Here is a 26,051-nt window from a genome sequence, read left to right as displayed (position 1 = left end):
TAAATTGCTTGGGCTGGGCTCAAACTTCCAGTCCTCCCACCTCAGTCTCCTGCAGTACTGTGTTATAGGTATGTTTCACCACACCTACCTTATATTTGTCCTTTTGTGTCTGTTATTCCACTTAGCATAATATTCTATTGATTCACTCGTTTCACAAGTGGCTGAATTTACCCCCCTTAGCTTGGTGAGATAAGCACCTGCCTGGCAAGTAGAAGGACCCGAATTTGAGCCCTGGTACCACATGCTATGCTGGCCCCAGAAATCCAGGTACACTGTGCTGGCCCCGAAACCAGACTTGGTGGTCCATGCCTGTAATCCCAGTGCTGGGGAAGCTGAGACAGAAGGATCATGAAGAGTCTGAACTGCATAGTGAAACCCTGTACCAAATAACTGAATAAAAATAAGGAAATAAATTTTTCTTTTAAAAAAGCTGGATAATATTCCTTTGAACATGTATATTACATTTTTATTATCCACTCTCCTGCTATGGACACTTGGGTTGTTTCCATAGCTTGGCTGTTGTGAACAATGCTGTAAGGAACATGGAAGAGCAGACACTCTTGTAGCACACTGATTTCAGTTGCTTGGAATGCGTGCCCAGAAGAGGGACCACTGGGTCACACGGTGGCTCTAGTCTTTGTTCTATGAGGGAACTACATGCTGTCATCATCAATGCCTGTACTAATTTAGAGCTCCACCACTAAAGTTCCTTCTCTCTGCATCCTCTCTAACACTGTTTTTCTTTTTCAACAAATAAATTTTAAAGCATTTCTACTGAAAGAATTTTATAACACTATTTTAAACTATATATGTTCAGTATTCTGCCAACTGAAAGGCAGCCCTCACTTTTGCTTGTTTCTTTCAGTTCTGTCTATAAAGCAAGTTATTTTGTTCTCACTCTTCCCTTTATTTTTCATACTATTAATTTTTACTGATTTTTTTTAAATTTTATAATGGCAGTGCCAACTCACTTTTGGTCAGCATTTTCCAGGTATGGCCTTTTCTATTTCTTTACTTTCAATGTGTTAGTGGCATTATGTTTAGGTTTATTCCTGGAAAAAAATATTGATATATTTTAAAATTCTACTCCAAAAGACAGTGTTCAATTGCAAATTTAACTTGTAGACATTTATTGCAATTGCTCATTCATTCAGGTAGAATTTGTTATATTATACTTCACAATTTATGAATTTTAAATTTGTTCTTTTCATTTCCTGGGATGGATTAACAAACTGTCATTTAATCCTTTCCCTGTCCTCTTCCTAGTTTGGAAGTTCTAATTTTGTCTCTTTTTGTTAGCTATATATCTTTTTTTTTTTTTTTTGTGGTACCGGAGATTGCACTTAGGACCTTGTGCTTGCCAGGCAAGCACTTATTCTACTGAGTTATCTCCCTGGCCCAAGTTATATATATTTAACCTTCATCCTTAGCCAAAGCTTAACCTTCTTTCAAAATATTTTGAGGGCATTTAATCCTGATTTGCTTCCTTCCCTTAATATACACTAATTTTGTAGAATATTTTAATTATATGTTGCTGAAAAATGTTATCCTGTCATTATCACTTTATATTTTATAAATTTATTTGTGTATTCAGTGCTTACAGTGTTATATTACTTATTAAACTTCTTTGCTGAGCACTACTCTCTGCATCACGCCGTAGAATTTTCTGCACTCTATACCTTTCTTCTGTTTCTCTTTATTGCAGCAAATCCCCTAAAAACTTGCTTCAAAACAATCCACATGTGGTAAAACAGCTCCAACTGTTTTTTAAGGCCCTCACTTGTTTCATACCGGATGCACTTTACGTAGGCATAGCGTTCTAGGATGACAGTTACTTTCCTTCCTTTCTTAGTTGTGGGAAGTTCTCTACTATTCTCTCTTTAAATTTGCCTCTTCCCATTCTACTGTTGTCTCCTAAAATTTCTTAGATGATAATTTCTTAACATGGTGTCGTACACCAGGCCGATCACATGCAGCACTTCTCACGTGCTGGAGCCAAGCTTCTTCTCAGAGATTTATCTTTACTACAGGATCTGAGATGCTGACAAGGTTTTCTGTTATTTTTTCTGGCAGTTAGGTTGACTTTGAGCCTTCTACCTTCATACTGTGGACCAGCAGTTCCCGCTTCTTTTCTTCCTTCTTCCTTGCTATCTTTGCAGGGCTCCAGACTGTAGCCCCAGGACCCATACAGATTAAAACTCAAGGTCTAAGACCAAAATCCAAATTATTAAATCCTTGTGGGCCACTACAGTTGCAGCTCTTGACTTCTTGAATCAATCTAACTACCCCTTCTCTCACTGGAACCTGGTGCTTTCCCTTTCTTTCAAATCAGTTCATTATATATTTTAAAAGTTTGCTCCATTTTACCCAGAGTTTCTGAGTGATTTTGGTGGAAGAATCACAATGTCAGCTCACTCTTCCATAATACCAGAAGTTCTCTACAAGCATACTAAAGTCTGCAAAATCATATCACAGAAGCTTTTGTCACTTAACAGCCCAAGCATCTCCCAACTCACCATACTGTATTCACAAACACCATTGTGAAGGTGCCACTGAATGGAAGTAACTTCAGCATGTAATGATGGCAACAGTTCTAGAACAAAGACCAACCTTTGGTTCCTCGAGCAATTCCTCCGGTAACTGGCGGTTTGGAGAAAGGGAGAGGGCTGAGTCTGCCTGATCCCCAGGAGTTCATTAAAGGGAAGTTGTATGTTTTTACTATCATCATCATCATCATCGTCGCCACTGTCCTCCTCATCCAGCGGGACCCCATATTCAATTACTGCTCACGTATTAATAATAATTAGGCTTCCTGACAGCACATGACAAGTCCTAGGTGTTGCAAAAGGAGGCAAACAGAAGCAGTTCTTGCCTGTCCTGCTATGGCCACTATTCCCCACAATTATGGTCAAAAGGAACAATTAGGCAAGCAGTCCTGTACATAAAGCCGGACAATATCACAAGGTTAGAAGTCATGATGGCTTAAATTCGCATGACAACTGAAAATCTAATTTTGCTTTACTCCCTCTGTGGGTGCTTTGAACTACATGGTTGCTGATGACAAACGCCAAGGTGGCAATAAAAGATAAATGATTCTCTAAGCCTATAATGCACAATAGGACTTGGAGTGATGTTTAAAAATGGTCGGAATCTCTCTGTCCAATGTAACACTATTCACTAACCATATGTTAATATTGAGAACTTAAAATGTGACAAATATGACAAAGGCAATGAGTTTTGATTTTTTCCTTAATTTAATTAGCTATGTGTGACTTGTAGTTAGCATAACAGAGGGCACAGTTCCAAACAAACTTCAGAATGTAACTGTGTATGCATCTATGTGTGTATGTATGTACATACGTATAGATACACTCGCCTACACATCCATAAGTCATAGAGGACAAAATTAATTCCTTTAAAAACTCTAATGTCCTAATATTAAGACATTTATTAAAAGCAGGGTTTAATGATACACTGCTGTAGCATATATTACCCAAGAGACTGCACTGGCAAACCGTGGAGTTGCTGCGGCCACAGGAAAAATGTAGTCACCTGTCTCCCAAACATTGCTGTCACTGCTGTTTTTGACGATGTTGGCAGTTTGGGGAGTAAAATTCACACTTAGGGCTCCTAAAACTAAATCAGTTTTAATAGTAGAGTGATAACCCAAGTGTCTGCCAAATGTCATTCAGGACTTACATCTTATGGGACTTAGACACTGCCTGAGAATTGAAGCACAACAAAGCTTCCAGATGTGCAGATTTTGGTCTTTCACTCTCACAAATGTTCCACGTGGTTTTGGAAACTGCAAGTGGTGCCAAAGGCAGGAGCAACACAGCCCCACGCACGCTCAGGAGCCTCTGTGCCTTCCGAACCGTCATCGGAGGCAGGAAATGAGCAGGGAAGACCTGTGCTTGTCATAGACTTCTTTCCTTTCCTTTCCTTTCCTTTCCTTTCCTTTCCTTTCCTTTCCTTTCCTTTCCTTTCCTTTCCTTTTTTCCTTTCTTTCCTTCTAAACTTAACATTAGGATTAACTATTTCTGTCTTTCAAGAGATAAAAATCAGATATTTTTGAAAAATGATACATTCAGTAACATATTTGCTGTTGGATAAACTCCCCAGAAGTACATTCCTCTTTGGATCCTGTTACATGTAGTTCATTACTGGAATATAAGAAATTTCTGCTCTGAATCCGTCCACTTCTCCAACCATCCAAGCATTTTGATAGGAAGAAAAGTGTCCTCCCAGGGACTCCACCAGGGGCCCTTACAGAAGCAGTACGGTTTACACCGAAATTCCTTGGAGGACAGGGAAAGAGTCACAGGATGAGACAAAGGACATACAAGAGGGGAGGAAAAAGAAGCAAGCAGCTTTGTCTTTTGTTATCTGTTATAATTTTAAAGTATGTTATATCATTTATTCAAAAAATCCAATTTCTTCGAAGTTTCTTAAGAGACTAACAGACATATTTTATCTCGTCTATGCTCCTCAAAACTGAAAATGAAATCCACAGGAAGGCCCCTGACCTCACTTGTCAATGGGATGATAAACTACAAGGACACACATTGCCACCTGAACATAGATGGGGTCCTTGTCCAAGCCTAATGGCTATGAACTTCGAGAAGAAGCAGGGCCAAAGGGAAGTGAGACTGGCAGGTTCCTAGTTATAGGTCTTGAAGGAAAGATAATTTAAAAAAATTTGTCACTCAAAGGTATGTTTTGTTTTTTGGGGGTCTTTTTGTACTTTTTTTTTTTTTTTTTGTATTTTAGGGAAGGGTCTATGGATGTTCAGGGTCTCACTACTAGATAGGACTTGCAGTGATCCACCTGTTTACAGCTTCCCAAGAACTGGGGTTATAGGTGCACACCACCATGCCTAGACTCAATTGCTGTCTCAGCATGCCCCAGGGGCAGGGCAGGCATGGCAGGCCCGAGGATCAAAGGCAGGCCTGAGGATCGAACCTTTGGCCCCTGTGCCTGCGTGCAGGTGCTTTACTCCCCTGAGCTATTTGGCCAGCCTTCAAAGGTATGTTTTTAAGAAGTATTAAGATAATTATTTCGAGTTGGAAAATGTCTATTTAGAAAAATAAACTAGACCATCAGAAAAAAAGAAAAACAACATTAAAATGAATTATGATTTAAGAAAAAAATGAAATTTCTCTTTAGGAAAATCGAGTACCTGGTGGGTTTTATCTCACAATATGGGTACGATGACTTCAGATTTACATGAGAAATAATTGATTTTACAGAAATCTATGTGCAATCTCAAAAGCAAAATAGAATTTGTGCGTATCAGCTGTTGGCATCCTTTTTTTTGGGCGACTGCATGGCACACCCCGGGGAAGCATGCAGTGTTGTTCCAGATGTTTAAGTAACAAGGCAAATACGTCTGCAGGGCTTTCTACCGGTGGATGAAAATAAATGGGCAGCCACACTCTTTCCTGGAGAATTCTCCTGACAAATGGCAACGGTACTCATCAAAAATTAAAGGCATCTGAGATCCACTCAAGGCAGGCTTCACATCTCCACATCTGTGTTATGTCTGGCCTGTCAGGGTTTAGAAATTGCTAGTGTCTTAAATTCTTCTCAGTTTTTTCCCCTTTGTTTCTTGTTTAGTGTACTTTCAGAAAACAGTTCCTCTAGGAATTACTTTCTCTAAAATATCAAATGTTCAGATACGGTCCTCCTGTGTTTTTTTTTTTTTTTTTTTTTTTTTTTTCTGACCTGCTGGCTAGAGTTACTCCCTGTCAGTGTTCAGGATTTTAAATAGAACAGTGTTCACTTTGTTCTGTTCTCAGTTTTGGTGCTACTGGGGAGGTTGAAGAAGGATAACAAGTTCTCAAGACTACCCTGCACAACTTTGAGAGATTCTGTTTCTAAGTAAATATATAGACAGATGACAGAAAGACAGAAAGACAGACAGACAGACAGACAGACAGACAGACAGACAGACAGGGCTGGAAATGGTTCAGTTGGTGAAGTACCTGCCTAGCATGCATGAGGCTCTGGATTTCGACCCTAGCACTGTACACAGACAGATGGATACATGACTCTGATGCCATTCTGTGAACTAAATTGTATCAACACCATGCTCACCAAGATAAAACAGAGAATAATCATTTTGAAGACAAGCATAATAAAGTGTCAAAAAGTCGCCTGCTTCCAAACCAAACAGCCTTCTTCTGAAGCCAGGCTGTGTCATTCACTAGATGCACACCTACCACAAGGGGCCTCCTCTGTAAATTGGCATAACATTAGCACCTCTTTTACATAATTGCTGTGAGCACGGATGGGTTAAAAGATGAAAGCTAAGATTAATGGCTGCTCATAGCGCATTTTAAGAAATATTACTAATGTGGTTGTTTCACATCTTAATTGTTTCTCACTAACTTTTAAAGCTAAAATGGTTTAGAGATTTCTTTTCCTTCTTCTTTCCAGGCTTCCCCCATTACTACTTCTGTCCTTTCCCACCTCTCCTTTCTCTTTTGTCTCTTTTAGCTTGAGGATTACTACTCAGTAACAACTCTAATCAAATAGAAAAGTAATGGCAAACTCTACTGCACTAAGATCTAGTTTTTTTTTCTCTCCATAATTTTATTGAGAAACAAATAGCAATGAGACAGTTTCAAACCAAATTGGTAGGACAGTTTCAATAATTAACACATTGCATAATTCTTCCTATTGGTTAATTGCTGTACAAGATGTGGACTTGATATCCTATTTACAAACACCATTAGAACAAATCCCTCTATTCATTAGGAGAATGTAACTATATATCTATCCTAACCATTTTGAATAGACAGATACAAAATGAACATTCATCTGTATCCCCTTTTTTGGTTAATTTCCATCATTTAAATATTATAGGTGTGTAAACTCAGCAAAATATTCTAAAAGAGTTCAGTAGTCCATAATAGTATTGGGTCTTCTGCTTCACTGGCAATGTCAGAAATTGTTGACCTGAGTCCCCTACAGCTCAACATAACACCATGGCTTTACTTCTTATACTTCGTTTTTATACTTTTCTGCTGGTTGGTTAAGACCAAGGTAAAGCAGGACCTATGCAAGCAGAGTTGTAGCTTAGGGGTCTGATAAGGTCAGTGAAATCCCCTCAGGATTTATCCTGAGATCCTCTACCTCAGATTGTAGAACCTTTGTCAGTGTCAGCCATGTGGATGAGTCACAGCCATTGCTTGGCCAATGTGCTCTCTGTGAAAGCCTGAGAGAATGTTTTCTCTCCATTGCACTAAGATCTAGTTACTAAGCAAATCCTTGAATGAAATTACCACTTAAAATATAAATATCAACAGGTATCATAAAAGTAATGGTAAATAATTTATGTACAGTTTATCCATTTGTGCAAATAGAGCCGAGAATTTGTCCTCAGAGCATCCTAGCCTCTGTCTCTCATTTGATTAGTTCTAAGCAGGAAAGCAGTAAACAGACAGCCCAAAGGAGCATGTAACTAAGTGGTTTGTCAATAAAGCATGGCCCATGCAGATAGCATGCCACTTCTTCCTCACCACGGAAGGTATTTACAGCACATTACATAGTGTTGTGGATTTCATTTCAAATGTTCTGTAATTCTTAGTATGGAATTTTTTTAGACAAAGAATTTGAAATAAGTAATTGGATTTTAAAGTCATAGACTTTACGTCATACGTTGGCTGTAATGAGATTACATAACTGGGTGTTGTGTCAATGTACATGACATAGGACAACTGTTAATTGCTGGATTTCTCAAATGCAGCACCATCTCAAGTATAAGACATTTAAGGAATAATGCAAATGCTTCTAATTATCACTGTAAGATGCCATCAAATGTGAAATGCAGCTCCCTTCAGAAGTCCGTTTATATGTAATACACATAAAATCTGTATGTTTGGATCAATAGAATAAATGATAGCTACTGAAAAATGTTAACAGCCTCCTATTATTTATACTTCAGGATTTAGGAACTAATATGTATATAAAAATAATATACAGTATTACCTTGGTTCATAAATGTTGCTGATTGCAAGCCAATCAGTTTGTAAACCGAAGCAATAAGCAAAACTTTGCCTCCACTCACAAACTTCGTGTCAGATGATGAAGATGACTACAATCATTTTCTTCAGAATCACAAAACAAGTTAAGATCATGAACCAAAGTACCGCCACAGACAGTCACTGTCCTTGGGGAATTTGAAATAAGTTGGAAAAACAACAGGCATGTGATAACCTAAATAGCAATATGAGTTAACTAATAATATGAAAAGGTTACACAGAACATGTCACAAAAACGTTGTGATGGCTGAAGCTTAATTTTTTTTTAATGTATTTGGTACAGGGTCTCACTACTCAGCTCAGACTCATAGTGATCCTCCTGTTTTCAGCCTTCCCAGCACTGGGATTACAGTTGTGTGCCACCATGTCCAGACTCGGTGGCCGGCTCAGCATGCTCATGTGCGGGGCCAGCCCAGCAGTCCCTGCACTCGCCTAAACAGGCGCTTAGTCCTCTGAGCTATCCCACCAGCCCTGAAGCTCAATTTCTATGAAGTAGTTTTTCCTATTAACTAGAGAAGAATTTAAAGATTTCCAATACATAAAAATAATATTTAGACAGCACCTAACAGGATATCTTCCTCTCCAAAAAATCAAACCTAAGAGTCTCATAGATTTTCTAGATTCAACTCTCAGTTTTCAGAAAATACAGCGGGCAAAGAGAATGAGAGACAGCAAACTACCATAGAGTGCTACAATAAAAAATCTGATTCTGGGAAAGAATAGAACAAATTGTCCACATTTTTCAACAAATAAACTGCAAAAGAGGGGCTAGGAAAAGAGCTTGGCAGTGTAAGTGCCTGCCTGGCAAGCACGAAGGCCTGGGTTCAAAGAAAGTGTCTCTCCCACACACAAAGCCCCACATAACTTTCCACATTGCTGTGGCTTATGATAAAGAAAAAACCATTTCTCATGAATGTTTAAAAGCACAAATTGTATCTTAAATATTTAACTGAAAATAAAGATGAAGGTATGTATACTTCTTTACAGTCAATAAAAATCATTTTGGACCAAATGATACTTTTCTGACCAACTTCTAAGACAGCAATGTGGAGACTTAAGACATTTAACTCTTAGAAGGAAACAGAATTTCAGATCCCAGAAACAGTGAAATCTTAAGCCATAAAATGTAATCTTGAAACAAAATGTAAATTTGTTTGGAAGTAGGCAACTGCATGTGATTGACATAGATTTACTTTGTGTCCCAGATTTCAAATAAATTCTTATTTTAAATTAATAAGTTGTGCTGCATGTCATGCTGGCCCTGCCCCTGTCCCTGGGGCTTGCTGAGCCAGTGACCAAGTCCAGGTGTGGTGGTGCATGCCTGTAACCCCAGCACCAGGGAGGCTGAAAACAGGAGGATCACTACGAGTCCAAGATGTGTAATGAGACCCTGTAACAAATACATAAGTTAAAATTAATTAATTAATAAGTTATATACAGTAAGAATTTAAAATACCTGTGTAGGGAAGGATGGGATCCTTAGGTAAGGCTAGAGTAAGGGACACGTGCCCTTTAGTGGGGAGGAGAAAAGCAGCCTCTGTGACTAAGAGCAGGCACTTCTGTGGTTTACCTTCTGAAACAACAAGCCTACCACCCAATGCATAGCCCTGGGCTGGCTCTTGACATTGTTCATACCTGTTTGAACCTCTTGAAATGTTCCTACACTGTGTGTTCTAATACCTTGATGCACTGTGTAACCTTGTACACTTAGTGACAGACCCATTAACCAATTAAATGCAGCTCCTTTGGGTGGGTGGAGATGGTCCCTGCCCTATAGACAGCACTGCCCAATAGCCAGTGGTCATCCCGCTCTGGGTCCCACTCCTCAGTGTGGCTTTGTGCGGCCTCTACAACAATGTTGCTTTCAGTCTGGTGCCATAAATCCACTTTTGAGAGAGAGAGAGAGAGAGAGAGAGAGAGAGAGAGAGAGAGAGACCTAGAAAAGTTTAAGAGTGGGCTGGTGGTTCCAGATTCACCAATGGTACACCTTGATAAGTACCAGTGAAACAGAACCCAGGTCAAAAGAATACAGGGAACACAACTGAGCTAAAGGAAATGACAATATTGAACATCAGAGAAGGCAAGGAACATTTTACTATGGCACTATACCAATTATGGGGGAATTTAAAAAAAAGTAATATGAATTTATGCATGTCTCATCTAATCCATTAGGAAGCACAGACTACAGGAGATAGGAGATAAAGAACAGCCAAAGCAGAGAGAGACTTTGAGACCACGCCAAAGGCCTGGCTTTCAGAACAGTTTTCATCTTACCCAAATCTGGAGTGATTAAGGTTGTGCCTTAGTTGGACAGCAATGTGCAGGATGCACTGGGGGGGGGGAAGTAGGCTAGAAGTGCTCAAACAGCAAGGGCGCTTCCACAATCATCCTAGCAGGAGTGGAAAAGCAAGGGCTCAGACACGAAAAGCAGACTTTCTAAAGGAAGAAGGTGATTGGATTAAATGTCAACCCATGGTATGAATCTGATGTTGGCTACCTGGGTGATTCAGAAGACAGGCAGGAAGAGTATATCCAGCAAAGTGGGAGCCACTCAATGCCCTGACAATTAATTGTGTATTACCAAGGGCAAGAAAAGGTAGTGGCACATTATGGAGTACATGGGCTTCCTGGGATTTTGCGGTCTGAGCAAGAACTTGGGAGTATAAAACCCCCGAAAATGCCTTCCAGCCCTATTCTGCTTGGTGGCCCACAGGATAGCTGTTTGTGAACTGCTGCGATGTTATACCACTGATCTGCTCATCTGCTGGGGAGTATCCACTATGTACCAGTGCCTGTTCTAGACAGGTGAGACAATTCAGTGAATAAAAGAGGGAAAAAAATCCTTGTCTTCAAGGAAGTTGAGTTTCAGTGGCAAGAAAGATGACAGACAATGTACTAACTAAATAAATGCATAGATGTATAAAAAGTGCTGTGGAAGCAAGCAGAAGCTACTGAGGAGGAGGAAGAGTACAGCGCTGGGAGCAGGCGGGGTAGAACGCATGCTGAGTGATGTCATGACTTGCAGCCCTGACACATGGGAGTTGCTCCCAGGAGGCTGTGGGAACATGGCTCATTGCAGCCCCTGAATGGGTGCTCAGGAGGGACTTTTATGTTGCTGTAGCATATATCCCTGATGTCTGGACACCATGAATCACCCAGCAGTGACATTTCCTTCTTGGCACTAATGGCCAGAGAGCTCAAAGCTAAATTTCTTCCAAACAGTGTACAGGCCATGCTAGCATTATCTGTCTCTGTTTTCATCTTATTTTCTGAACACTCCTTTTCCAATTGCTCTGACTTCTTCAATATCTTTTATCTATTTAAAAAATTGATGCTTGTTTATTTTATTTCAGAAAATGGCAAGACAGCCACGCAGCACAGCCCCACTGAGGGGACACAGATGCCAGAAGCAAGCAATTGGAGGATTTAACTCAAGTATGTGCAAATGAAAGCGCAGGAGTCCAGCTGCCAGGTAGTGGGATTCCAAACAGCCACGAGCAGCGCCTGCGAAGGACTGGGGTGCTGCTGAGCTGAGGGGCACTTGCCAGCACGGGAGATGCCCTGGGCTCTACCCTCAGGACCACAGCAAACAGAACAACAACTCCAATGCAAAGCCCAGCAGGATTTGGAAGACTGCAGATATACCACAGGAAAACTTGGCATGCAGAGACTGCTATGAGGCACCGGGAAGTTCTGAGGCTTTCTCTGAAGTCCCATTCTTGGCCCTGACTCCTTGTTTGAAGTTTGGCAAATAGAACAGAGACCTCTCAGGGATTTCTAGAGTTGTGGGCCTGAGCGAGGAGCTAGCTAAGCCCTCTCAGGGTTCAGGGAGGTCGGGGCGCTCGTGCACGAGCCCCCTCAGACAGGATTTTGGGGATCATAGTAACCACAGCTTCAGCGCAACTGTGCTGTAGCTTCGGAACACTTCTGCTTCGAAATATGGCCTATTAGCTAGTTAGGTGTCAGCATGGTGCTAAAACCTGAGTAGGATATTTTGCTAGAGGACCTTCTTGAGAGTCAACTGTATGGCACCTTAAATCAAAGGTCAATTTGCAAAGTCACTTCTAAAAGAAAAATCATTATTTACTACATTTCAGGTGTTTTAAAAGGGGGACACAAAATGTATTTCATGCCAGTGGAAACTTAATTTAGGGATTTTTAAATTTGAAAACAAGGACAGAAAAATGGTTTTTTCTTGTATTTGTTTTAAAAGACTGAAAATGATTGCTTGTGGGAAAGTATGTGAGGTTCTTCCCATAGAAAGGAATGATTTTAGTTCACCTTCATTAAAACCTATGTAAAACCTTCTCACTTTACGAAGTCTCACTTCCTGTGAAATACGAAAGGAGGAGGTCAACACTGGTGCAAGAAACGTGATTATGAAAGCAGAATTACAACAGAACACCCCTAAATGTGGTGGCTTTGGGGACGGATTCCATTTTAAAGCCATTATTATGCGCCCAGTGGTATGCCAGGCCTTAGGGACAAGAAGCTGAGCTGCTTTGGAGACTTCACAAGCTAACGCTGTGCCAGAAAGGATGGAACCAGGGGAAGAAGGGCTGGGAAGGAGGTCTGTTTGTAGCAAGTCTTGCTTTTGCCAAGAAAAGGAACGCTACCCCTCAGACACTAATATCCCAGGAGTCTTTGTCATGCATGTTGTGTAAAGCAGCACTGTCACCTCCCGGGGGGTTCTGATTCAAATCCTTGCCCTCACATTCAGTCACGTGAAGACTGGCGAAGCCCTTCCCAAAGACGTGTGGCGTCACTGTGCAGTTTGTGTGGCTCCAGCCTAGCAAGGGGACATGGATTATCAAACACGGACCTGGACACTAAGAGTTCAGAGCAAATGGCGGCGTTGAGAAGTAAATCAGAAGGGTGCATTCCCCGCCTGCCACCCTGACGGGCCGCCCTCACTCTGTGGGTCCGCTGCTCTGCCTTGAAGCTGCACAGCCAGTAGGAAGAAGAATTTCTCTGAGAAGTGAGCTTTGATCAGGAACCGCTCAGGCCACCATACTGGGCCTGTACTTTCGCATATCCGCAGACCCAGTCCTCTAACTTCCACGGGAAACCCTGTCACTGCTCACCCAAGGGGCAGCTGGTGGCCTGGCACCACCCAGCCAGAGGCCCATGCTGTGCCTTGGTATGCGGAGACAGCACTTCAGGAGGCCACTGTCCCCTCTGCTAAGGGAAGCCAGTTGGGCCGAGTCACTGTGGGAAAAGGCTCCCTGTGACTCTGCTAGCTCATCTGAGCCAGACCCTAACAGAGGTTTCTTTTACAAAGGTGTCAAAGTGGGCAGGGCAGAATGCACAAGGTTACTATGGTGCTTATCAAAGTGGCTACCAGAAGGATTCCAGCAGGTATAGTGCTGGCCCTGTACTGGCCTAGACCCTCCCCTATCCCATCATGCTCCTGCTGTGCTTCTGGGCTCCAGGACTCCAAATGTGGCCACAGTTGTGGCTCCTGGGCCTCCTGGCCCCACTTCCAGAGTAGGGACTCAGTCCAGCTGAGCCCCAAGCCCATAGAGCCAGATGAGCCACATTCTTCCCACAAGTCTAATCTCCTGCCAGAGTTGCTTCAGGCACTTACCTCCTGCCAGTGCCTTTGATCCTGTGGGGACCTCTGCGACCCCCCCCAAGATATTGCTTTCACCCCAGAGTTGACTGGAGAGCTGTTGCCAGAACCAGATACGTTTACTGCTGCACATCAGGGTCTGCACAGCAAACTTCCCAGGCAAGAAAGGCTTCCAGTGGCAGCTCCAACACTAGAGAGGGGCTGGAAATGAGCTTGAGCTCTCCTTCCTTCACTCAAAAGGAAGATCAAGACTGCCACTCTAAGCCAGGATGCAAATCACCACTCACTTGAAATACTTGTTCACCGCTAGCAAGTCAGAATTCAGAAGCACCACGGTTTGTTTCACCCACGAAACTGAAGAAGGATCAGCTCAGCACTAGCAGCTTGCTAGGATGACTTAGAACTCCACTGACAAACCCTAAGCTTCAGAAGTGAATCTTGCATGAAGGTAATGTAGACCCAAGATGGGACATAGCTGACCATGACAGCCCACCTCTGGAACATCAGGAGAACTGAGATGAGCTGTAGAACCTCTTGCACACAGTGGCTCATCACAATCCCAGCTAGAGGCCAAAACTCAATGTGCAGAGTCCTCAGATCCAGTCTGCTACACCTCAGCAGGAAGCCCCATGCCAGCTCTCACAGCACCCTGAGGAAACTGAACCAGAAGGAGGCCCCATTGGAGGATAAACTTTCTGCTGAGGAAGGTGTAGGTCAGCCGTAGGCCATCAGAGTACATATAAATGCTCCATCCTCAAGTAGAGCAAAACCCATCACTCACATTTGCCACATGTCCCATTTTACACCCGTGGAGATGGAGGCTGTGATAACTGCAGAGGGGAAAAGCTCCACCTACTCCAAACCATCAGCAAGTCTAGCAAGCTCTGGGGAGGTGAGACCTGCTCCGACTCAGCAGCAGGCCCCAGCTCAGCCTCACTGCCATCCTGTGGAGTTTGAACCTTCCCCCAGGCTACTGAGGGGACTGAACCTTCAGGGAACCAGCCTGAAGGCACAGCTCAGCCTGCAGAGCCCACTGACAACGTCAGCTCTGCAGCCCAGGAAGAGACTCAAGCCCCTGCACCCCCTCTGCAGAACGTGGCCAAAGCTCCACCCTATCACGAGGAGCCATGTGACGTCCAGGTCTACATCAGGCTCAGCATTCTAACTTGCTTAGATGTTAGGTGTGGAAGTTACTTGAACTCAAGTGCCTCCAAATGGTTGAATCTTCTCTGCCTGGCAGAAGGACCCAGGGTAGCTTCTAGGCCCTTCAGTAGGGGCTGAAGTCTCCTTATGACAGCCAGCAGGAGAAGCCTGCTCAGTCTTCTGAACCTTCTGAGGAGGTCAAACCTTTCCGAAGGCCGCTGGAAGCCCCAGCTGAGCCTGTAGTGTGCTGAGGAGGTGGAACTGTTTCTACCCAGCAGGAGACCCCATCTCTGCATCGGTGCTGTCTTGTGAGTTTGACTCTTCTCCCAGTGAGCAGAAGCAGTCAGTTCTACTTCCTGAGGGAACTGGGGAAGCTGAGCCCTTAGAGAGGCAGCCTGAAGCCACAGCTCAGCCTTGGGGTGAAGTCCAGTCCAGGAGGAGGCTCACTCCAGATTCCCCTCTGCAGAGTATGGCTACAACTCCACCACATCATGAGGTGACACTTTGACCTCCAGGTCACCATTATCACTTGCCCACTGTTACAGTTGAGCCTGCAGATGTGGAACTGAACATAGACTCCAGAGACTACCAAGGGGTTGAATCTTCTCTGGTCCAGCAGGGGGCCCAGTGCAGTATCTGATGCACACTGAGGAGATGGAACCTTCTCTAACTCAGCAGGAGACTCCAGATCAATCTCCAGGTTCTTCTAGGGAGAGTAAACCTTCTCCCACTTCAGAGAAGCTGCTGGCTCAAACTTCTCCAACTCCTGGAGGTCTGAATGTTTTGGAAGCCACCTGGAAACCCCAGCTTAGCTGTCAGAGTATGAGGAAGAGATGAACTGTTTTCCAACCCAGCAGCAGCAAGTTCAGCTTCCAGCGCATCATGCAATGAGGCTTTCACTTTCACATCAGCATTAAGCTCGGCATCCCAACTTGCCCTTTGAGTCTCATCCGTCCAGATCTGCAGCTGATCAGAACCCCTGAGGCCACTGCAGATGCAGGAACCTCTCTGATTCACTGAGGCTACAGCTCAACCCCTCACTCCAAATAAATGATGGGGCCCCTTTGGCCTCTGAAGCTCACCAAAGAGGTTGAAGCCTTGCCAGCTCAACAGAAGGCTCCAGCTTAATGGTCAATCAGTGCTTTCTGAGGAGGAACCCACTCCAACCCATCTGGCTGCCTACTGGGAGAATTTACAGACCTCTGAGGAAGCTTCTTTGATCCAGTGAGATGCTGTAGCTGAATGTATGCAAGTCACTGAACAGGTTGAACTTCCTTCAGTGAAGGAGAAGACTGCGGCTCAGCCTCTGGTGCTGCCTAGGTAAGTTGTGGTCGACCATCATGAGGTAACAGCCTTTCCTGTAGGTGATGATCTGGTTCAATTTCCAGCACTGTATAATGTCACTGTCAATCTTCCAGAGTTGACTGACAAGGATGAAATAGAACCCAGCAGGGGGTCCCAGCTCCTCCACAGTGTATCCTGAGCAGCTTTACCTCAGACAGATGAGCAAGAGGCTGTAACTCAGAAGCCCAATGCTCCTGTAATTGATGAACATTCTTCAGTGATTAAGGATCCCAGTCCAGCCTGAAGAGCTTTTTGAGGAACATTCTCTGAGCCACCAGGGGATTCAGCCCACTGCGGGTGTTGAATTTTCACCAGTGCAGCCCAGCTCCAGCTCAGCCTCCAGCCCCTCAAAGGACAGTAATAGACCTTTTCACTGATAGCATGTCCTTAGATCCTCCTTACCCATGAGCCTTCCAGTTCAAGGCACTCAGATGAAAGAGGGCAAAGCCAGAGGCCAGTAGCAGCAAGGGTCAGCAGAGGACCATGGGGCAGCTAAGGGATACTCTTCACAATATGCTCAGATTCGCTTTGGGTGAGACTTGGCTGCCACCTGCATGGTGTGTGGAGCATAAGAGATTGTCCTTGGATCGTGGAGACCTCTGAAATAGTCAAGGAAAGATCTGCAGCCTTCTGCAGGGAGGGATCTCTTGGGGAGGCCAAGAGAAATCATCTTTAAAGATCCAGCTCTTGCTTTCTGTGGTCCAGTCTCCACCTTTGAGCACATTTCCACTCAGGCAGGAGACTCATGTGACACCTCACTGGCACTGTGAACTCTACTGACTGCAGGATTTGTAGGGAGGAGGCCAAGAGATTCCCAGAAGACAGGAAATGGGAGGTTCTAGGACTCAGCACCCTTAGAGGATTTGGCTTTAAACTTCACCCAGAAGGAATGGTCCTTACTTGTTCTTTTCTAGAAGACTCTCTGCAGTGGGATAATTCTGGAGACCCTCAGGAATCAAAAGGGGCTGGGAGCTACACAGAGGAGCCTTGAGCTGTGTAGCCCCTTCAGCCTCTGAGGCAATGCTGGTGACTTTTATCCTTTTTAAATTGGTAAACAATAACTATATATTTTTGGAGTACATTGTGATGTTTTGATATGGATTTACACTGGAGTGGTTAAATTATGTTAATAACTTACATAGCACTTCACACATTTATCATTTTTTGTGATAAGTACCTTTAAAATCTCATCAGTTTTGAAATATACAATACATATTCACTATAGTCACCACACCGTGTAATAAAATACACCTCTAAAACATTCCTCTTCATGGAAACTTTGTACCCTTTAAGCAGCTCTGTCCCATTCCCCGTCTCTCTCCCTTACCACCCTAATCTGCTTACTCTTATTATGTTGTGTATTTCTGTCAGCTAAAATCCAATTTAGAAATCTCAAGGTTCTAAATGTATATGCAAAAGTAAGCTGCTGAAGTTACTTTGAAAAAGTTTTGACCTCTTTTGACATTAAAATGAATAGCTTTAGTTAGGGCCAGACCTATCAAAATAATCCATTTAACTCTGGGTGGGATGCCGTGAAAGGTGGGCAGCATTTGTCTTCAACCTGTGTGACAGCCTGCGCTTACTTACATGAAGTTCACACAGCCTGTACCCGCCGGTGGAGCAATCCAGACGAAGCTGAGGTTGGTTGTGGGCAGGTGACTCACATGGGAGGCCACCACGCTGCACATGAACTGGTTCCCAAACTGGTGGTCAGACATGATCCCTAGAGACAGACAAAAGGGGATGTTACTATGCAAAAAGTCCAATCCAGCGCATCCCATCATAGAAATAACAATATTTTTCTTTTATGTTGAGTCATTATACTCTTTGACTGCTAGATAAATTATGTAAGTTTTCTTTATATTGTTAGAAGGAATAATTTAAAACACTGTCGAGGAATGACTTATGAAAATCGTTGCTCTAATAGTTGCTTTGATTTTGTTGAGTGATCTGTGGTCATTATCAAAAAACACCAAGACCAACCTATGGTTTGAACAAGTTTGGCTTTCTTGGAACTGCCTACAACAAGGAAGACCAAGCTCTCCGGGGAACTAAGAGGCATGTCAGTAAGCGTGTGTCCACAGGGACTGGTTAACATTGCTGGCTTGTGTTAGGTTATTTTAGAGAGTGAGGAGATCAGGTTTGCCTGGGAATTTCACAGTTTTAGTGTGGAAAATCCTGGGTCCTGGGACTTCCAAACCCCAGTCCTGCTGAGATTCAGGGAAAGATGGTTTTCTTTTTGGATGAGGGGCTGTCACAAGGTGGAGGCAGCCTTATTGCTCAGAATCTTAATGGTTTTCATCTAGGAGCCATGGGGAGCAGAGTGAGGCTAAAGGTGATGGACAAAATAGCAGCAGCAGCAGCCATATAAATGTGGAAAGGGGAGGTATGGGTCAGGCCTGAGGGCTGCGCTGTGCTCCAGCTTTCATCTGTGTCTAGGCCTGACTACACAGTGACCATCCAATCCGGCAATGGCCTTCTCTAAAGGCCATGCTCAGTGAGCTTGCTTGTGTTCAGAATCAGGATACCACACACTAGCTGTGAGCAGGTCACATCCCAGGTCAGACATCAGGGGAGTTTTTTTCTTCGCCTTTTTTTTTTCTTTAATAAGGAGACTCTCTTGGTTTTAACTCAGATGAAATATAATAAATAAGATTGAGCGTGGTGGCACAAACCTGTAATCCCAGTTTTGGGAAGGTTAAAAACAGGAGGATCCCTATGAGTCTGAGCTGCATAGTGAGACCTTGTACCAAATACACAAAAAAGAACTATAATAAATAAGTCAACAGTAAGAAAATAAATGACAGAGCTAGAAGATGAATGGAAGATCTGAACAGATATTTGAGCAAAGATGATATATAGATGGTAAATAAATATATGAGAAGATGTTCAACATTGTATGTCATTAATAAATTGCAAATTAAAATAGCTTATACATATCACTTAGAAAGACCAAAAATCCTGAGCTCTGACAAGACCAAGCGCCAGTGAGAATTATAGTACAGGAGCTTGCATTCATTGCTGGTGAGGATGCAAAACCATATGATCACTTTGGAAGATAGTTTGGTAGTTTTTATGGAACTAAAAGTGCTCTCACCAAATGACCCAGCAGTTGATTTCCTTGGAATTTACCAAAGTGAAATAAAGATATCTGTCCACACAAAAACCTACATGCAAGTTATTTATAAAGGCCAAAACTTAGAAGCAACTAAGATGTTCTTTTTTTTTTTTTTTATGAATTTAGGACAGGGTATACAGTATGTCCAGGGTCTCACTACGTAGATTGGACCTGTAGTGATTCTCCTGTTTTCAGTCTCCCAAGCGCTGGGATCACAGGCACGTGCCAAATGCTCAGTCTCAATCGCCATCTCAGTGCGCCCTGGGGGTGGGGCCGGCACAGCAAGCCCGGGTATCGAACCCCTGACCTCTGCATCTGCCTAAGCAGGTACTTTAACCCTCTCAGGTATCTAGCTGGCCCAAGATGTTCCTGATAGATGAGTGAATAAAATAACTGTAATACATCTAGACAATGGAATCCTATTCAGCTAAAGTGAAAAGAAATGAGCTATCAAGCCACGAACAGATAGTAAGGAAATTTGCATATACATAGAACCAAGTGAAACAGCCAATCTGGAAGAGTTACCTATTTGATTCTAACTATAAGATGTTCTAGAAAAGCCAAAAACATGGAGGGAAGGGAAAGGAAAAGGCAGAACAAACAGTATCTTTAGGGCAGTGAAGCTTCTGTTTATGGCAACTGATGGATTCACGTAATTCTGTGCATTGTAAAAATGTATAGAATGGAGAAAACTAAGAGAAAATCCTCATATAAACAGCAGACTCCAGGTGACAACGCCGCGTCACATAGGTTTGTGGATTGTAACGAACACACCACTGTGGGGCAGCATGTTGGTAGCAGAGGGAATTCTTCATGTGTCAGGACAGGGACATATGGGAACTCTCTGTACTTTCCACTCAATTGTGCTGTGAACTTCTAAACTTCTCTAAAAAAATAAAACTCATTCATAAAAATGAATTGTCAAGTGGAAAGTTAAAATTTTAAAAATTCTCTCCTTTATTGGCTTTCTAGCTTTGAGCAAATGACATTCTTCCTTGTATCCAGTTTTGCCTATAAAATGGAAACACCACACCCTCTATTTCTTAAATATGTTGTGAGAATTAAATATCCCAGTATATATAACAGTACCTAGCACAGTACCTGGAAGCACTGGATTCTCATAAAGTACTGATTTTCTTTCTAAAATACAGTTCTATTCATACTGATTTCTTATAAAAAATTCTCACTGTCCCCAGTTGCATACTCCTGCACTCTCTGAACTGGTAGCTTCCACCAACAGTGATTATTTAAGTATAAATTAATTAAAATTAGATAAAATCAAAAATTCAGTTCTTTAATTGTACTAGCCATGGTGCAAATGCTCAACTGCCAGATGAATGTGGTTAACGGCTACCATGTTGGACAACACAGAACATTTCCGTTGTCATAGAAATGGCTACCGGATGGAGCTGGTCCACAGGATAAAGTTAGGAGCCTTTGGCTGTACTGTTAAAATCTTTCATTCAACCTTTGTTTCAGCACTTCCTATCGCTTCTCGGCCTTTTGGCTAAGATCAAGTGTTTCAGCACTTCCTGCCTCGGTGTCTTGCCATCTGTTTTCACTTTACACGCTCAAAATTCCAAATGAACTTTCTTCCACGTTAGCCCAGGCTGTGTCTCTAACTGAAGTGCCCGCTCTCTAACAGCTCTCAGCCACCAGAACTATCCCGTGTGAAGATTTAATTCGGTTCCTGCTTCGCCAAGTCTCACCTGTCCACCTCCAAGCAAACCCAGGGCATCCTTCCTTCACATTTCTGGTGAGTCCTTCACCTAACTTCAACATGGATCTTAGTGAAGGCACTTGAACGTTCTGCCTCCTCACCTGTCACTGTATCTTAAGTTCCTTGAAAGCAAAACCAGGATGGCACCCAGCATAGCCCATATATTAATATCCTTATGTCTCTGGTCTCTGGTCTCTTGCTTTAAAAGGTCTTGTCAATCCTCCAAATTAAAAAAAAAAAAGAATGCCCCTGTATTTTCTTTCCACTCACCCATTTTTACATTTACATCTTTAATACTTCTAAAGATGTAATTATATTCTTTAATATTTTTATTTTGTTGTGTCATATAAAGTAAGTATTTAACTTTTCCCCTCTCCAAAATAGTTCTAGGTTTCCTTATTTTTCCCTTGAGATTTAGGTTTCTCTGCCATCTGCCTCATTCCCCTGGTAAGATTTTTCTGAAAAGCATATGTGGTCACATCAAGCTCCTGCTAAACCTCCTTACATGGCTCTTCCAGCAGGTTCCAAAGAGTTACAAACTCTTAAGCATCAGCTATAAATCAGCACAATGTGACCCCGGCCTGCTCCCTCTCTCCATCCTGAGTCCCAGCACCGTGGTGGTTCTCAAGCACTGGTGTTTGAGTCTCTCGACCTGAACCACACCTCTGACTACTAGCTTTTCTTTAGACATAGAGGCCCTGGACCTTTGCCAACTCCCCACTCATCTTCACTGCTAGGACAACATCTATGTGCCCTTGAAGACAAGGATCAACCCAGTCTCTGTCTATGCTCAACACTGAGAGAAATCCCTCACTGTGCTAGCCTAATCATAAAAAGACACATCAGACATGGCGACTCCTACAGTCCTCCCTCCCCACTCACTGGTCCTGTCCTATTGGATAGGCGCCTGCCCTTCCTCCATCACAGCACTTGATCTTCGCCCCAAGTACTCTAGCAGGCATTCCATCCTTAACTGTTATACCCAAATGCCTAGCACCATGTCTGGATACATCAGAGGCACTCAGGAAATGCTGCTTTGAATGCATGAATGATTTCTGAAATAAAGACTTTAAAAATTACATACATTGGGCCAACCAAGTAGCTCAGCAGGCTAAAGCACCTGCAAGTAGGTGCTAGGGCCAGGGGTTCGATCCCTTTCATACTGTGCTGGCCCCAACCCCAGGGTGTGGTCAGACAGCAATTGAGAGTGGGTGTAGTGGCACACACCTATATAATCCCAGCTCTGGGGAGGCTGTAAACAGGTGGATCACTATGAGTCCAATCCAAGTCCCATCCCAGGCGCAGCGTGGGCTGGACCCTCTCCCACCCCCTTGAGACGCCCCCTCCACTCCGCAGCACCTCCCTGACCCCACCCGCTGAGTAGGAATTTCTGCCACGTTCCGGGAACCCCCAGACCCAGTCCCAGCCCAAGTCCGGTGAGTGTGTGGGAGAGCTTCCTGCTACCCTGTGCTGGCAGGACCAGTCCCAGCCCAGGCGCAGCGTGGGCCAGACCCTCTCCCACCCCCTTGGGATGCCCCCACCACTCCGCAGCACCTCCCCCACCCCGCCCGCAGAGTAGGAATTCCTCTCCCCGCTACTTCACCTTGCCCCCTCCAGGCACAGCTCAGGCCTGGCATACATGCCTGGGGTGTAACCCTGCAGCTGCAATCCATGCAGAGAGTGTAGAGGATAGATGCACCCAGGAGCAGAACATCTTCCCACAGGGGCACAACAGGTTCACCCTCAAGGGCAGCAGTGGGAAGGAGCTGAGCACAGAAGCCAGACCCAAGCCAGGCACAGCTGGGTAAGTCCAAACTTTGTAGAGCTCCACCTGAACTTCAGTACGTGCGAAGGTTATAACTGCAGCAAAGATCTACAACAACGGTCAGAAGACAGTGCTACGCAAAATGACGAGAAGGAACAAAACGCAACCTCAGAACCCAAGCCCGCCCGTAACAAGTGCAGATTCCAATCCAGTAGTGAGACTGTGAACACCCTGTAGACCCTTCCCTAAAATACAAAATAAATAAATAAATAAATATTTTAAAAATACATACATTATAGTAACTAGCTAAATAGAATCTCGTACAACAGAAGTTTGTCCACGGTTGGTCAAGAAATAGAAAAGTCTGTATCTGACACAGCCCAATGATGCTCTTTTTCTCACTCCAAGCCTTGATATTTTTAAAGCTGCATCCAAGACAAAATCATCAAGCTGGAGGAACCACAAAGTTGGCAAGATCACTGACTCGCAGGGAAGTCACGGTGTCTAAGGCAGGCTTGCTGCTGTGACTCAGGGCTCGCCACTCCCCTCTGGGCAGCCAGAGGGCAGGGAGCCAGTTGTGGAGATGACGCGTCTGCCGGGAGTCTGCCCGGCCACAAAGAGAACATGGAGCCACGATCCTGTGAGGGGGGAAGTAAATCAAACAGCAGGCTCTCAGGGCCATGCTAGCAGGATGCACGTTAAACGACCCCCCATTCCTGCTTAGGAAGTGAGTCAGTGTCTAGGCCACACACCGCGTGACAGAATTTTAGGTTTTACATCCCAGTCCAGGTGAATGTGTCAGGCCTCTTGCAAGCCTGCAGTTTTCCATCTTTGCAGAGCAGTGACACATTGGAAGAGATTTAACAAGCAGTACTACTGCCCTGAGATTCTGAGTGAGCTGGTCTGGGGCATGGCCACAGTACTGGGAGGTTTGAAAAGCTTAGCCATCAATCTCAAGGTGTAGCTAAGAACTTGCATTAGAAGGTATGCTGTTAAAAATGTTGTTGAAGGGTCCGGCGAGATAGCTCAGCGGACTAGGTGCCTGCTTTGGCAAGTGCAGTGACCAGCAAAGTGATCGGAAGAGGGAAGGGCAAACTGGAGCAAATTAACATTCTAAGTAAGTAGGTGCTAACCGGATGGCACATGTCTAGAAAATAAGTAGGTGCTAGCTGGGTGGCACTGATCAGAAATATCAAGTGAAACAGGAGCAAAACTGTGATTCCTATAGACAATTCAGTAATGACAGCTAGTGGTCACTGGACACTTACTATAGCCTGTGCTCATCTAAGTGTCCATGTATACGACTTACTAGATTCCCACACCTGATTTCCCACATTTACATGAAGCCATAAGATATGGACAAGAAAGTGTCCTCTCAGCTCTGCCTGCACTGCCCTGTGACCTTTGGCAGGGTCCCTTCCCAGCTTCATCCTGACACTTGTGCAGTTCTGGTCTGGGGTCTCTAAGACCCCATTCAGCTCTGCTCCTTCCTGAGTACAGCTGAGATGACTGCAGGAAGGATGATGGGCAGACAGGTCGAGGCAGCGGGGCACGCATGGAGAATGAGAACCAGGAGGAGGAGCACAGTTGAATCAGCTTCCATCATTTTACAAAACATAATTTCCTGTGTGCTCCACAACGATCTTCTTAATGCATTTGTGTCATGAAAGACAGCAACAACCTAATTAATACATGGGAGTTGGAATCCTTGAGATAACTGAAATTCAAATGTGATAAAGAATTTAAATATACGTTCACACATTCTCTGCTACATGCTGGGAATAGGATATGTGTTGAGCTTTTACTATTACTTGGAAAGGAAAATAGGATCAAATAAAAAAGGATTTAATTACACTGTGTTCTTAAGGAGGCATGTACCAATAAATTATATTCTCATGTAGCGGAGTATAAGGAAAGAGTCTTGTGTTTAATCTTGTGGTTATGGATGAACTGTCATACAAATTTTTATGTGGAATTTCTTTCCTAGAGAAAGAAACTACATGCACTTTTCTGGAAGAACTGAGCTTTGTATTTTCCTTATCTAACTTTGGGCAAAGAGTGTGGTTTACTTTTCAAACCCAGAAATTCTAAAAAAGCGATAACTGTTTTCATTTTAGCAAGATTTTAAAGTATCTATGTCATAAAAAATTACATTTTTTTAGCAATTTGCTTTTGAATACTGAGTGCACACATTTGAAACACAGACTATCAATGTACTAGGTGTAATTTTTATATCAGTCATTGATGTAAACCCTCAAGATAACTATTTCTTTGATGAAGGAGTGTTTCAAGAAACCACTGAGTGATGAGTTGACGCATACCTACTATTTGTCTTATCAGGGTCATGGCAGAAGGATAGGAACCTATGGCAGAGTTTTCTGCATCCACATCATACTTCTGCAGGACGAATCTCACCATGTCTTTAATTATTCTAACATTGTCTCCATGATCCCTTTTAAGACAGTGACACACATTTTGGTGCCTTCCGGGATGTCACTTTTCTTGACAAGTCTTCAGTTATTTTAAGTTTGTGACTAAACCTTGTATGAACCCATTTTCCCTCAGGAATGCACACTTCTCTGTGCTTTTAATGTTAACACCTTGGGTCTTGAGAACTGGAACTAGAAGTTCCTTGTTCTCCAAATTCTAAAATAAAAATATACATATTCTCACAAAACTGTAGTCAATTCACTTGGAGGAACACATTGCAGATTTTATCACCCAAAAGCAATCGAGTGAGAATAATACATACTCACACTGGGTTTATCTTAGATTTTGTTGATCAAAGATGTGGATCACTCCAATCCATTTAGTTTGTGATTTGCCACAGTCAGTGTTAAAATGGGCACAAACATGTCTTAGTTTATTTTTCATGGATTTCAGAAACTAAAGCATCTGTCAGTGGGGTATCGTTAAACAAGAAGCAAGTACCCTAAAACTAAGGATTTTGGTCTTATGAAAAATGTAACCATATATAAAATGATAAGATACTAAAAGAAATATAATTTTATTATTCCAACAACTTTCAGAAAGCTTGGCAGAAGGGCGGGCCAAATAGCTCAGTGGATTAAAGAGCCTGCAAGCCTGCAAGCAGGTGCAGGGTCCAGGGTTTCAATCCATGGGCCTGCTGTGCCAGCCCCACCCCCGGATGTGCTGAGACAGCCACTGAGACTGGGCGTGGTGGCACATGCCTATGATTCCAGCTCTTGGGAGGCTGTAAACAGGCAGATCACTATGAGTCTGATCTAGTAGTGAGACCTTGAACACCCTGTAGACCCTTCCCTAAAATAAAAGGGAGAAAGAAAGAAGAAAGAAAGAAAGAAAGAAAGAAAGAAAGAAAGAAA

General features: G+C 43.3%; 1 protein-coding gene across 1 annotated transcript in view; it reads right to left on the bottom strand.

Annotated features, from left to right (window-relative positions):
- Reln (reelin) overlaps positions 1–26,051 on the bottom strand; it is a 493,244-nt gene that overhangs the window by 320,978 nt on the left and 146,215 nt on the right. Inside the window, exon 3 of the mRNA XM_023724314.1 lies at positions 17,692–17,827. Coding sequence (XP_023580082.1) covers positions 17,692–17,827 — 136 coding nt within the window. The remainder of the gene's footprint in view (positions 1–17,691; positions 17,828–26,051) is intronic.

The sequence above is a fragment of the Octodon degus genome, unplaced genomic scaffold, assembly GCF_000260255.1.
Source record: "Octodon degus isolate 3935 unplaced genomic scaffold, OctDeg1.0 scaffold00108, whole genome shotgun sequence".
In the NCBI taxonomy this organism is placed as follows: Eukaryota; Metazoa; Chordata; class Mammalia; order Rodentia; family Octodontidae; genus Octodon; species Octodon degus.
The sequence above is the reverse complement of the archived record's forward strand: the minus strand, read 5'-3'. Positions and strand labels throughout refer to the sequence as shown.